The 13,984-nt window shown below is 45.2% G+C and overlaps 1 protein-coding gene across 4 annotated transcripts; it reads left to right on the top strand.

The window, feature by feature from the left end:
* The first annotated feature begins 1,917 nt into the window (after positions 1 to 1,917).
* On the top strand, positions 1,918 to 10,937 carry LOC120896325. 4 transcript variants are annotated; one of them, XM_040300350.1, is made up of 7 exons: positions 1,918 to 2,604; positions 4,933 to 5,024; positions 8,361 to 8,579; positions 9,043 to 9,256; positions 9,420 to 9,741; positions 10,358 to 10,482; positions 10,615 to 10,937. In XM_040300350.1, the coding sequence occupies exons 3-7, from the start codon at positions 8,562 to 8,564 to the stop codon at positions 10,764 to 10,766; spliced, it is 831 nt and encodes a 276-aa protein (XP_040156284.1). In that variant the 5' UTR covers positions 1,918 to 2,604; positions 4,933 to 5,024; positions 8,361 to 8,561; the 3' UTR covers positions 10,767 to 10,937. The 4 variants fall into 4 exon arrangements, with proteins under 4 accessions (XP_040156284.1, XP_040156283.1, XP_040156285.1 ...); XM_040300349.1 differs by having other exon boundaries at positions 1,918 to 2,609; XM_040300351.1 differs by lacking the exon at positions 8,361 to 8,579 and having other exon boundaries at positions 1,918 to 2,609.
* The last annotated feature ends 3,047 nt before the right edge of the window (positions 10,938 to 13,984 follow it).

The raw sequence follows: 13,984 nt of genomic DNA, 5'->3' as shown, positions 1-13,984 counted from the left end.
GAGCAAAACGTTACGAATGCTTTGAGAATCGGTGATTCAAAAACTACCTTACAATATGTCCATTTTTGATTCTTAGTGCACTGCAAGTGTACACGAGCGGCTGTGAAGGTGTTCCCTGTTAAAAGCTTTCGGTTGTTGCAATATAATACCTGCAAAAAGGGAAAAAAAAACTACACCCAATGTCTACCTTACTTCTCCTAGAACAGGGAATGAATTTCAAACAGACTTTCGTGTCTAGCTGACAGAATCGACAAAAAGCTCCCGCAAAAGGTCGAGCGGTTCACAGCGGAAACATCTTGCCGAATCATAGCCGCTGTTGCCAGTGATGAAGAAAAAGGTACTTCTTGGTTCGTTTTTCATCCTTTGCCCCCAACATTTTTCTTTCCTTTTGGCTCTCAACTCCCTTTGCAACGTTGGGCTTTGGTTCACGGGCGAACAAACGAATTGGAACATTGGGCCACACACATATCGACAGCGTCGATGTAACCTGATCCCTCGTGCGCCGTGTCGGTATCGGTGTGACTGTGTGCGGAATGTGTCTTCTTGCACATCTTCGATTGGAAAATGCTCACTGCCTTAAAGCTGAACGGGCGTTTTCGCAGCACTCGACAACTGTGCTAACAGAGAGTGTCACGTTACATATGTAATAACAATTTACCACACGTTGCCAGAGGGCGATTCTTGCACACTTTCCCCATGGCCTCCCACTGCTCGACTGACGATCGACCCTCCCCCGAAAACATGAAGATGACGGAGTGAGTGACATAAATATTCAAACTTACTGCGGGGAATGTATCATACCTTTAATTCAATTCAACCACACACACGCACGAGACGATCAAGATGCCTTTCACGGACACGAACGCAAATTCGATGTTGAATTCGAAGGCTGCATGGGTGTTTGCTGAGGTAAACATTATAGCACGTGGTGCGTTCTGGGAGGTATTAGAGATGTTCCAGGAAGATGTAAAATAAACAGTCGGCGGTACATATATAATTGGAACAACGGATCGCTTGATTCAATGTCTATCCACTACATTAAACGGGAAGAACTTGATTGTATGTGTACGACTGCTGCGAGCTGTCTCAAGTTCTCTAGCGTTAAGATATTCCCCGCATTCCTTAAAACAAGCAGTCCCTTCACATGATGATATCAGCAAGAAAATATCTTTCTACTACCGTTTGTCTAACGATGATTCACGATGATGGAAGGAAGAACACATTCCATCTCGATTCCTTTGACCTTTTACCGCAAGACGACCTCACCAACATCTTCTTCCTCGACCTAGTCATTCGTGGCATTTTTGACACTCCCATTGACATATTGAATGTGCCATTTTGTTCAACGGATGCTCTTCACGATCTACGAAAACAACCTGTAAAGCGGCCATCCATTCAAACGTCGCTGAAAAATCTCACGCAATTCCTCAACACTCAAGTCACTCCAAACAATCCTTCAATCACAAATGCAATTCAAGGACAACAGAAAAGGAATCAGCGAGACTTACGATTCGCAACTAAGACCGACCCATGGGAACGTCCACCATTGCGAAGACAACCGGTGCATAAATGACAGTGGCTGTAATGACGAAGGGATAGAGATGAGGTGACGACCAAAGGAAGACCACCACCCAACGATGTCCTCAGTTACTCCGCTTCCCACAAAAATGCGTTTGAAGAAAGCGATGACGCTCGCCCTTGGGATGGGTTGGATGGTTCATGCAGGAGAAGCTGACATTCATCGGATGCTTTCTAGACTCCGGAGCACATGTACTGAGAGACGCGCAGACTCCACGAGAACACACTCCCGAGTGAGTGACTGTTTGGCTCGGGAGCTCCTCCGGATGCTGGAGAAGTCATCTGCGTGAGTACGATTGTTTGGAGTTTGGAATGGCATGGCCACAGTACACCGTAGGGCTGGAAGGTCAGTTCCGATTGAAACGTTACGGAGAGTGGCCGTTCCTGCGTTACGTCTGTACAGTGGGTCAACGTTCGCGACACGGGGCAGTGTATGATGTGAGTCGTTACGGTGGTGTTTTTATTTGGCACTTCCGTGGCCAGAGAGCGTTCGGATAGGATCGGTACACTTGAGGATGAATTGGTGATTGTGTTTAGTGAAACAGCTCATGCTATGGATTTGGTACGCTTATCATTACAATGATAGAGACTCATCTGTGCCATGGGATTCTCCTCCGAACATTCAGTTGTGCTTCTTCGTGCGTGAACCCATCGTGCAGTACGTGTAAAAGGCGACGTGTAAAAGCCCTCTTGACCTTTTGGGAGAGCATGATTTAGGCCCCACCACACATACACCTGAAACGGCGTCATCAAATCGTATCCTCAGTCGCTTGGTAGTCGTGTGGAATAGAACTTTCACACCTCATGCAAATGAACAGACAGGGAGCCCGTGCCCGACGCTCCACAGGGAACCATCAAAACATTTTGTGGCCGCTGTATGGCAGCGCGGGCCTTGTACTTCAGCGACCCTAGCAGCCCTGTGTGAGCATGTTGCAAAGGAGCGGAACAGCATGGATACGCTTGCGGAACGTCGCCAGGGTTGTTGTGGGATTCACTCAACACCATAACGGATCATCCTTACACATGGTATGGTAAGTATGTTGTGTAAAATTTTAGAATTTAATCATACTTCACTCAAAACATTAAACTGTTTAATTTTATTGTTTTTTAACTATGCTTAAACTCAGTTTACTGCTGCACCTAAACCATCTACCACAAAGCCAACACAACACACTGCTAGTAGGAATTCAATTTTAGCCCTAGCGTTTCTACAAAATTCGATTTTCCTCGACAAATAGCATGTAATCCACATCAAATTCGATTTACTATCTTGTTCTTCTCGCTCGTTTTATATCTCGCTCTCTCTCTCTCTCTCTCTCTCTCTCTCTCTCTATCTTTCACTCACTCTATTCTTTCAGTGTCTCACTCATTCTCACGCTCTCTCTTGCTGTCTCTCCATTTCTTTCTTTTCCATCCTCGAACGATTGAGCTTGGTTTCAACACTTCACTTCATATTTGTTATTTACACACCTTTAACCACACCGTAAATCTATAAACCTGATTGCCCGCGTGTACCAGATTCTTTCCCCGTGTAGCTTTCCGGGAAATTTCATCCACCTCAACCAGAGCATAGCGAACACGTTGCGCATGGTGTTTGACCGGATGAATGTTTGCTTTACCGAAACATAAACTGTTTGCTTCCCGCAATGAGGTAAACTTTGCTTCACTGCCCGGTTTAAGGGATGTTTTCTTTGCCAGGTGTTGGTAACACATAGACACACACACACGCCCATTTACACTCACCGAGTTTAGGTAGATCGTTGCGCTTTGAGCGCGTTATGCAACGTAACAAGCAGTTATAGCGGTATCGTACAATTGGTTATTCCTTTCAATCATCCTGAAGACAGTACCGTACCGTTACACCGAATCAAAGCGTTTAAATAATGAGCTATTGTAATGCTATTTGCATAACTTCAGGCGTTCGATAGTTCGATATGATCTTTACAGCGGTTGTAACAGTCTTTTAACTGAAATTGAATTGTTTTTATCAAGTTACAATGTGCTAGGCACTACACGCCTCACAAAAGAATTGCTCGTTGCTCCGTTCACATGCGTTGTTCGAATAATGTTCCCCCACAAAACACACGGTACACGGTCGTTTGCGAACGAGTAAACAAGACGACCGCTAAGCCAAAGACATACATAACCGGCTCGGTACCTCCTGCTGGTGTTGATCATTTATCATTATCAACATCCGACGCGTGGTTGCAGTGATTCCCGGCATTTATATCCCATACCGGTCACTGACGGCCGCCAACAGCTCCGAAGCTTTCGTGCGCGGGATGTGTATTTGCTACCAGTCCTGCCGCTTGCGCACATTAAATATTTCACTATATTTGCTTGCCGCTTTTCTTCAACTACAACTTTCGCGCTCCACTCGCACGGCGGTGTCTCGATAACGTGTCCCCAGAATTCTCGGGGACGAATAATCGAACCAGCGCCACGGAAAGGAACAACAGACCCACTGGCGCGCACTGTAGACGAAAAATTCACGGCATTGTGGATAACGAGAATTTATGGTGGCGATATATTTATGGATGCCCTTTTGTGCCAATCAGCGGGGTATCGAAAGGAAAATGCAGAGACGCTCGAACAGAAGGAAACAAGTGCTGTAGTTTGGGTGTTGCTAAGTTTTACAAACATACACTGCATACCATTTTGCAAACCTTGCACTATTGTATGATACTGTGAAGAAAGTACCGTCGGTTGTGAAACTCTGTTACAAGTTTTCCGTTTTCTATCGTCACTTCCTTCCCGGTCCCGGGAACTCTTTTCCTGTCGTTACGGGACGAGTGTAGCTATTTTATCATTTTAATGTGTACCATTTCTTGTGGCATAAGTAACACTAATGCTCGCCAATAAAACAACGACAAGATGACCTAAATTTAGAGCCTCCCACAGCTTCCGCCGGCATAAAAAAAACTTCACCCAACCTGAGCGCAAAAGATCGACCTTGCAAAGCTTGGAAGTGAAGCAACACAAAAACGGAGAAACTAAAAACAAAACAAAAAAGCGCCGGTTAAAATAAATGACACCATCCAGCGGCTAAAACTTGCAAACTACAGCGCCAATGTTTTTGAACAATGTAGTCGCGGCAGCAAACAGGGATGCCAAAAGAAATGTTTTCTTTCCGCTGGTGAGTTAGCAAAAGTTAGCGAGCAGCTCATCGGTTAAGCGCGAACGTGAACGAACGTATCCCCCGGTGGGGGGTTAAAACTTGCGAGAAAAATCACCTCACGGAAAACTTGTTATTCCTTCCCAAACAAAGGTGTTTGCCAGTGCAGTACGGTACAGGAAAAACCATTTCAGCTGCATTAGTCATATGAGTAAGTTGTTTGTTCTTTTCCTTTACAGCACAGTTTGAAGTGGAGGTGACGTACCCAGCATGTGGCAACGACAGTTGGATGTTCTGTTGATATCGCTGGCAGTCAGGCAGGGCTGGTTAGGTAAGTACCCAACAAACGGTATCATAATATGTTTTTATTTCTTTGCATAGTGGCACAAAACAATACAGAACAAGACATTACACTCCCGGCATCACTTCAGATACCTATTGTCTGTATTAAAATTTACCCAACGGCATTAGCAAACTTTCTCACCCGCAGGGTCGTGCCAATGAGTTTGTACAGTTTCAGCCTCAGCCAATCGGCGCAACAAAGTCGAAAACAAAAGTCGCTTTTATTGCACAAAATTTCCACCCAAATTAACGTTCAATTGCTCGAACGATGGCCAGACAGAGTCCCTTGATGCCCATTTTCTTTCGGCATTGGGAGTATTCATGCTACACAAAACAAGGTGTAACAGATAAAACGAATATGGCGAGTGGAATACATTGACTCGATTGACCGTATCACCGCAGTAAGCTGGAGCAGGCTCAAGTGGGCAGAAAAGTTTTTCCTTTCACCACGCGTTAACGTGGCTGTACGCAGAACGGCTAGCAGCAGTGTTGAGTGTTCGCATGCAAAGTTTTGCTGACTTCCAAAACCTTCAACCAGCTGGCGAGCCTACCCGACAGTAGTAACCGGTAGTATAATAAGTCGAGGCGCGAGGGTAGCACCCAGGAAATGAAGAAATTTTCAACAAGGCTTAAAATTGCTTCCTGCGTATTATCTACGACTTGCCCCGAAAGATTCTAGAAAATGTTTCCGCTCGAGTAGGGAAGCGTACTACTATGTAAGAGTAAGCACACAAACGAACTCATTTCCGGTCCAGTTTGACCGTTTGTCTCGCTTTCGTAGTATTTATTGTCCATCGATTCAATATGAATCTGAAGCAGCCCGGTCATCATTGGGCATTATTGGTTAAGGCAACAAACCGAAATGGATTATGCTTTCTTGCTTTGGGAGGACAGACGGTTGGCAAGACTTGCTTCCATTAGGTCGGAAGTAGTTCTCATCAAAATAGATTGGAAAAGTTTGACCGAAGCAATGTGACCCATTCCGATGATGTGCGGTTTGTATGGCAGAATTCCGAGAATTGTGCAGAAAAAGGTTTATAAACAAGCTCGTAAAAAGATCTGTCCATGTCACTGTGCTTGCATTGTTCTAAGTATGACGATAGACTGTTCTGAAGAAATAGATATAATAAAGCATGGAGATTATATACTTTACGATATTGATAAGTAACATTGCAAACATTTAGGCGATGTTATCCATGGCTTTCCAGAGAAATGTACTAATTAAGCATACTTAAATGTAAAACTGATTCCCGTTTTGACATAATACTAGCAGAGCATACTGGCTCACCAACATTGCCGTAAGCTCCACCATGTTAAGCTGTGGCAAACTTCCGACAGTACCATTTTGCCCGCAACACAAAACGCTCATCGAGTGTAGTTGTAACTCAAACCCAGTTATCGAGTTGTAGCAAAACTAAGTTTAATTTGTTCGTTTCCTTCAGCTTGCTTCCTTCACCCTGTGCTGGCGTGGCTTGTAGCATCTTTGCCCTCTAACTACTAACGCATCCTACACGCATCACTTCGTGAAACCAAAAACCATACCCTGTTCGCTCCTTCACGGGCCGAACAACAGCCGTGCCTGGCATGTCAACGTACACGAGGCGGTAGATCAAATCTGGGCGCCTGTGCATCGTTTCAATTTAGTGCGAGTAACAAGCATCGGAAGGTCGCACCAACCGGGCTTATCTGACATGTTCATCGAGTAAACTAATTGGGTTTCAATGGTAGGTTGAGTTTAGAAAAGCTTGTACCGCCCTCCAGCAACCTTCCAGCTGACGCACACTTCCTCCCCCCGCATATGCATAAACCCCGGGCCCGGGCGCTGTGTTGCGCTCGGAAGGGGAAGCTAATCGTAGCTTTTCATCGTACCTTGAGAGCTGCTTTTCGGAAGCCTACAAGCCACCGGGGGCGATGCGAGTGGGGTAAACTTTGGGGTCCCCAAACGTACCCTCAAATCCCACCTAAGCCATTTACAAAGTTTTTTGAACGATGCGAGGATCGTTATCTTGCCCGCTTAGGCGAACCTTCCGAATGCGTGACGGTAAAGAGTAAATTACTGTAGGTGTGTGTGTGTGTGTGTGTTGTGTGATAAAGCATGTCGTGTGGTTCGGTTTAGTATTGTAACACGCCCACACGTGCTCTGTAGCGAAAATGTTTACATTTTTCAAAGCAATCTCCAATCGTTTCATCTTTACCGAGGATCATGTTTTTTTGTTTGCCTCAAAAACACACTTTTACTATTTTCGGCCATTCGAGATTAAATATAGCTGGCCGAGAATGTAACCCGTGCTAGCTTCAATAATGCGCCGCTCTTCAAACAATGTATCCTTCCACGAAGCTGGCCATCAATACAAAGCGTCTCTGAAGCCCCGGCTGGTGGCGCCCGTGATAAAAGTTAATCTCCGGGATCGTGCAAGCGGCACGTGAATTCATTTTGTACGGTCAACTACCATTTTTATGAGCATTAAGGTACTGGTTTAGCAAATAAACCCCCATCAATGGGGTTCTTTGTCCCTTTCGGCAACACAAAGCGTACGAGCGAAAGGAATCGTTCCATGACTTTGAGGGTATGGTTTGGTTTTTTTTTGTTCTTTTACTCAAGTCTGACACAAAAGAGATTTGGAAAAAAAGAGTGGAGAGACATGTCAATAGAAAATTAATTAGACGGAGAAACACATTTATTTTTGTTTTGTGATACTGTAAAGCAAACTCCTAAAATAAACGAAGAATGTAGGAAATGTGTGTAAACGAATTGTTTTCCGAAATTTCAAGCTGGCTTTCTTTTGTTATGAAACTTCTACTGCTTTACTGGATCTTCGTCACTTTGTGTAAAACACTTTCACACCTCCCTGGGAAGGTCCTATGTCTGTAGGCGGTTACAATCAGAACGTGACATGAACACGACATCAAAATTAAAGCCAAGTCATTTCCAGGAATATCAACTACATCCGAACACGATCACACCTTTTAGGTAGCAGTACGTTTGAAACATTAAGTAGGTATATAGAGTAAACCCCACCAACAACATAATTTAGTAAAGATCAAGAAGATAATCCTAGTTATCCATACAAGTCCTGTGCATACCTTCAGGTGTTACTATTCGGATGTTTGACACTCAATTAGCAAAGATTACAATCTAAAACAGGTAAAATCATAAAAGCCAAATAACAAAAACAAGGACATTTCGTTAAAAGTGGTAACAGCCAGTGCTGAAATAGAAGAAATTTTAAATTCATTATACAAATTATGTACGGTAGCATCAAAAAAGGATGTACAAAGCTTACTGTAATGTATGTTTTCATTAACATTTCCTATCCTTTCCCAGAGATGTCGCTCTTTTTGTACTACATTCGCAGTACTAATACCTACATTACCTGATGTGGAATTGTCGATTCGATGCCTTAAGCATCATCACGAGCGTCACTGGGGTCCTTTTTTCGAGGAACCGGTCAACGTGACTTCCGGGGCGGCCTTGCAGGTTGGATATCATTTATCAACGGAGGCTATCCTCAACTGTAGGGTATGCATGCTTAAAGATAAAACGGTAAGCATCATCGCCAGCTCCTCTGCAATCCCTCCCCACAACCACACATTATTCATTTACCACCGTTGTCGTTTGTTGTCGGGACAACCACAGTGAAAGAAAAAAGCAAAACAAAAAACCGGCAACCAACTGATAACTCACAAGACGTGCCAACAGCCCGCCATATGAAATCGTGGCAATATTCTATTCCCCACCACCTGACACAAGACGCTGGCGCTCCCCAGCACACGTTTGGGATCCGATGATGGGATTTATGTGAATGAATCACATCCACCCAGAAAAGAATCCCTTCGAGCCGACCCCTACACTGGCCAAAATTAATCTTATCCGCACGTTTACCCTTCTCAATCGTCCTCGATCGCTGCTGACGGTGTGTGTATTTGTGTGTATTTTATCTCCCGTCCGTTTCTTTTTCGGCCTCCCGGTTTGCGGCATGTATCGGACGGACTCTGACGGTGTGCAGGTGATGTGGATCCGACGAACCACCGATAAGGTATCGTTGCTCACCGTTGGCAATAATACGTACAGCGGGGACCCGAGGATAAAGGTCAAATTTCAATATCCCAACAATTGGAGGCTACATATCAACCCGATCAAATCCGACGACGCCGGCCTGTACATGTGCCAGGTGTCGACGCATCCGCCACGGGTGTTCGCAACGAATCTGACCGTCTTGGGTAAGTGGAAGGGTAAATTACACCAATCATGGGTCTGTTTTCTCAGCAAATGACTTTTCGGAGATAATAAGATGTCCGATAAAATGACATCAAATATGCAACACTTCAGAGTTTCTACAATGATTCCTTACTTAATTTAACGTTTTCTGTTGCTTACCTACAGAGCCCGCTGTAAGAATAGTGGACGAGATGGGGTACGAGTTCTCCGATCGGTACTATAAACTAGGCAGCACCATCGAGATATCGTGCCAAGTGTCGACGTCGTATCTGGCTACCCTTCCACCCAGCCCCAAGTCGGCTGGCCAACAACAACGCTCGAAGACTTCCCCCGTCGGTGCATCGGCAAACGCGTTGGACGAGACGGCGAAAACAGGCTCCAAAGCCACTAAAGACGATAACAAACTGTCCGACTCGACGGAAAGAGGGTTGATTAGCTGGACCAAGGATGGCGCCGAGCTGCCGAAGGATGTCAAGATGAGTTTTAGGTGAGTTTGTGAGACGGTGTGAATGTGTTAATAGGCTGACACATTTCAGGCATGTTGGCGCAAGTTATCGATCGTCATTAGAACCAGAGTCTATAGATGTTCCACTAATATATTGCACTCTGGTACATATTATGCATGAGCGCCATCGATGGTTTGTTTGATGCTGTATTTAAATCAGAACCTCGTTCTTGTGTTTCGTTCAACGATCAGCTCCATTGAAAGCAAACGATTATCAACATCCATTGATCACTCTTACAAATTGCAACTATTGATAAATGTCCCAATCTGTAGCCCTTTTCCAACTCCAAAATGCACCATTTCAACCGCATTTCCAATAACTCCAGCGAGCGACGCACAGCCACGCTCAGTTCCGCTCCTTTCAAATGTGTACAATTTATCGTCGATAACAGCATCAAATGAAAATTTGTCCACCGTCCACGTAGCCCGAGCGTAGTATGACGAGGTCACCATCAAAGCGTTGGCGGGACTCCCTGTGCGATCCAGTACGCCCGTACCCATCACGCATTCGCTGCGCTATTATTCGACCGTGGTGGACGTGTTCTTTCGACAAACTCTCACCCGAATATGCTTTCCGTTCCATTCCTCCGATTCACAGTGGCACCAAGCAGTGGCTCATCAGCCGGATATCGATTCTGCAGGCAAATCGTGTCCACAATGGCGTCTACAACTGCACCGTCGCCGGCAAGCAGAGCCAGGCGGCCCAGGTTCAGGTCCTGAACGGTACGTATGCGTAATAGGATTACCTACTCTCCGAGCGCTCCGGGCTCAGGGCAGTGCGATAATGAAAATTTTATTGTCTTCGAATCTTGGGCCGCTTCCGTTTGGTCGGCCGTTTTTCTCGCACAATCACAGGTGAAACTCCGGCCGCTGTGCAGCATAATTTTGGCCATCGCAAAGAGGCGTCCGGGCTGGTCGGTCTTCACTGCCCGTTTTGGTGTGGTACACTGTACAGTTTCGGAAGCGGTCGGTTGGGTTGGAATTATTTGCAACACACTCTTTGTTAACGTGTTGTGCATCGGATCAGCAACGTAATGAGCAGATTTATTTGAAGCAAGAGATTAAAGCCTTTTGGAGCTTATACCTAGTAAAAGACTTTACACAACTTAAGACTGACATATTGTACAATATATGTTGTTCAATGAATAAATCAATGGTCTAAATATAACCTTTAAAAATCTTGCGTTTTGATTCAATGCTGTCTAAAACACATTTTCATTGAAAAATATTGCTCGCAAACCACCTTGTTATGCTAGATTTTGCTTTTTCATAGCATATTGTCGAGTGTTTACTTCATCAATACTTCGATATTTGTTAATACCACCTGCAAGAGATCGTTCTACATACCGGCTATTGGATATCACAAACACAGCAGATGTTTTTCATCACAAGATCATAATACACGGAGAGGGAAAACAATCCTCATCATCTCGAAACTTCCATTCCATTCTGTCAGGTATTACAATGAAATCGAAAACATTTACAATTCCAGGAAAAAAATAAACCATCACCTACGCTACGCTCAAACCAGCATTCCAGGTTCTTGTTACTATTCCTGCCAATTCCCCAGAGGATAGTGCAATGCGAATGAATTACCTTTCTACAGATTTTGCACATTCAATCTATTTCAGATCCGAACAGATAAATCCTTCACCAAAGCCGGGTTTTCGTGGAATAAAGGATTCAAGGGAAAGCGTGTGCCGACGTTCGACGACAGATGGATGGCTTTTCTTCGGCTGTGTTAAGATGCCATACCGCCTTGCCAGCACGACACCGGTTACTTTTGCGGAATAATTGAAATAGAAAATAAAGCACACGGAGCATACGGCACCGAAAGAAGTTCCCACCCATAAACCCATGCCTTAACTTAATGCAACTGTTCGCGCTGGTTTTGCGGTATTTCCCAATGCAGCCGCTTCTACTGCTGCACATTTTCCAGCGTTCTTGAAACTTTTTATGCTCGTTTTTTCTTCTTTCGTGCAAAATTGATATATGCAATCTAGCGACGACTTTTCTTAATAGCTTAAGTTTCTTCATTTACCCGCAATTCGTCGCTTGCACACAGCCCACCACCGAAGCCACCATCGGGGTCGGGGGTTTCGTTTGGCTTTCACGGAAGCGCATCCATCGGTAAGGTACTGGCGGGCACCAAAAACCCACCCCCACCGATGCTTTTGTGAAGTCAGCGATCAGGCAAACGCTATCGATGGGTTTGAAGGTGGAACGGGAAGTGGTTCTGCACATTTCATTTGCGATCGATTTTTCGCAAATCGGTTGAGTGGTATTGCATCATTAAATTCAGGTCGTGCGCCATCTTCCCGGAAAGGTAAACGGATGAATTGGTCGCTTTTTCTTTCGCTTTCGCTCCGCACGGCACAGAAAGCACAGAATCAGCGCTAACGGTACGGATAGCAACGAAGCGAGTGTACCCCCGCCCGAAGTCTTTCGATTCGTCAAGCGCCGCCAAACCAGCGATGGTGCCGTTAAAGGATTTGCGAATGAATATTGCACAATTCCGTGAATGGAGTCCCCACGGTGTGACCGATTCATTGCTCTCGGAAGAGGAGATAAGGCGGAAAAGTTGTACTTTGCTCATTGCTGCTTTCCAATTCAATTTCTTCTTTCTGCTGGCAAAGAAACAGGTGCAGCTTTATTTCCTCTCTTTCTCTGCTACCACTAGATCGCCATCGCACTTTGTTTAACATAATTTCTCATCGATGTCATGGCTCATCAGCGTCCGATTACTGTGCCCCGACATTTTACCTCGCCGGAGGTTTGTGCTTTTTGTGGCACGGTGGTTTTTTTTGCCCTTCCCGCCCACCGAAGGGTTGTTGATGGCAGTGAAAAATCTTGAACGGCTGGCACGTGGTCACGTTCGCCCGCCCCAATCGTACCATTGCCGCGCTGTACCGATGAATGTCACAGTAAATGTGAAGAAAAGAATCTTTCTTCTCGCTTTCGCCGTTAGTTGAGAATGGCCATGGCGGAGGGTTGCGTCTGGGCGAGGTGACGAAGTTTCATGTCCTTTTGTTGCTCGATAGATCGTTTTTCCTTTTTACTGGTGAGCCACAACAATCGTGCAATGCGAGAATGGATGAAAAATTATATCAAGCAAACTTTGTTTTCTGCTAGATGGGAGAAGAAAAGTATTGATTATTTGATTTCATTCCTGTTCGTTTTTGTTTTTGTTCTTCTTATTTTGCTGCACTGCAATACCACCTTGGCAGAGGTAAAGTTTTTCCCACTTTCCCATAGCGCTGGCGCTGACAATGATTGAGACGTAGACATAAATATCCAAAGTGTTTATCCGTAGCGGATAGGGGTGGATAAAATCTTGTCGTTCAGCTTGTAAGTATGATTGATTGAAGGGTTGATGAATATTGCACAACATTTTGTTGGAGTGAAAGACGCGCTCGTTTAATGGTCTTTAGGGAGAATATGTTTTACCAAGAGCATCACTTGTAATGCTTGCCATAGATGTGTGTGTTAACCGTTTCTTGTCCAGCAACTATCGGAATAGAGATGGTATAACTATTGTATTCTCTGCTCGAAGTTTTTGTTTCCATATTCATATTAAATACTTCACCAATTGAAAGCCATGCTCGAAACGCCTTTTGCTCCAGTGCTTTTAAGCCCACTTTAAAGATTATCCTATTAATGCACATCGACTTTCACCGGTAGAAAAGGCACTCTCCCTGCAAAGCAACCGCTAAACACGTAACTATTTAATCGCGGTCTAGCGATAACTTCCAGCATTAGAGACAGCCAGCAATTGCCCGTAAGCGTTAAATTGGCGCTCCGCGAAACTTTCCAATGTCCGGCAGCCGCGATAGCTTTCGGGCGGGACTTTCGCCCTGATTAAGGGCACCGTTCCCGGGTGCAGGCCGGGATAATTCACCCTGGCCGCAGGCATAATTCATCCAGCGTACGTGCACCGCACCGTTGCACTTGACGCTGCAGCAAAATTCTATCCGCGAAAAAGCGACCCGAGGTCAACGAAAGCCACCTCTAAATTCACCCCGCTCCGACGGGCATCGGACAGTTATGGTCGTGGCCGTCCAGCCTGGGCCGAAGCCCCGGATACAGCCAGACACGTCGTGCTGCAGATAGGCAGAGGGAAGCGTTCGTCCCGCGATTTATGGTTTGCGATCGGTCCGTGTTGGGCCAGCGTCATACGTTTTTGCTTTCCAACCGATTGAACCGAACCGTCGAGCGGTACCTCAAC

Source organism: Anopheles arabiensis, chromosome 2, assembly GCF_016920715.1.
Source record: "Anopheles arabiensis isolate DONGOLA chromosome 2, AaraD3, whole genome shotgun sequence".
NCBI lineage: Eukaryota > Metazoa > Arthropoda > Insecta > Diptera > Culicidae > Anopheles > Anopheles arabiensis.
The sequence above is the reverse complement of the archived record's forward strand: the minus strand, read 5'-3'. Positions and strand labels throughout refer to the sequence as shown.

Coding starts and splice junctions, on each gene's coding strand:
- LOC120896325 (XM_040300348.1), top strand. CDS start 8,328: ATGTTTTCATTAACATTTCCTATCCTTTCCCAGAGATGTCGCTCTTTT. Junction 9,257..9,419: donor AACGAATCTGACCGTCTTGG/GTAAGTGGAAGG, acceptor GCTTACCTACAG/AGCCCGCTGTAAGAATAGTG. Junction 10,483..10,614: donor CCAGGTTCAGGTCCTGAACG/GTACGTATGCGT, acceptor GCACAATCACAG/GTGAAACTCCGGCCGCTGTG.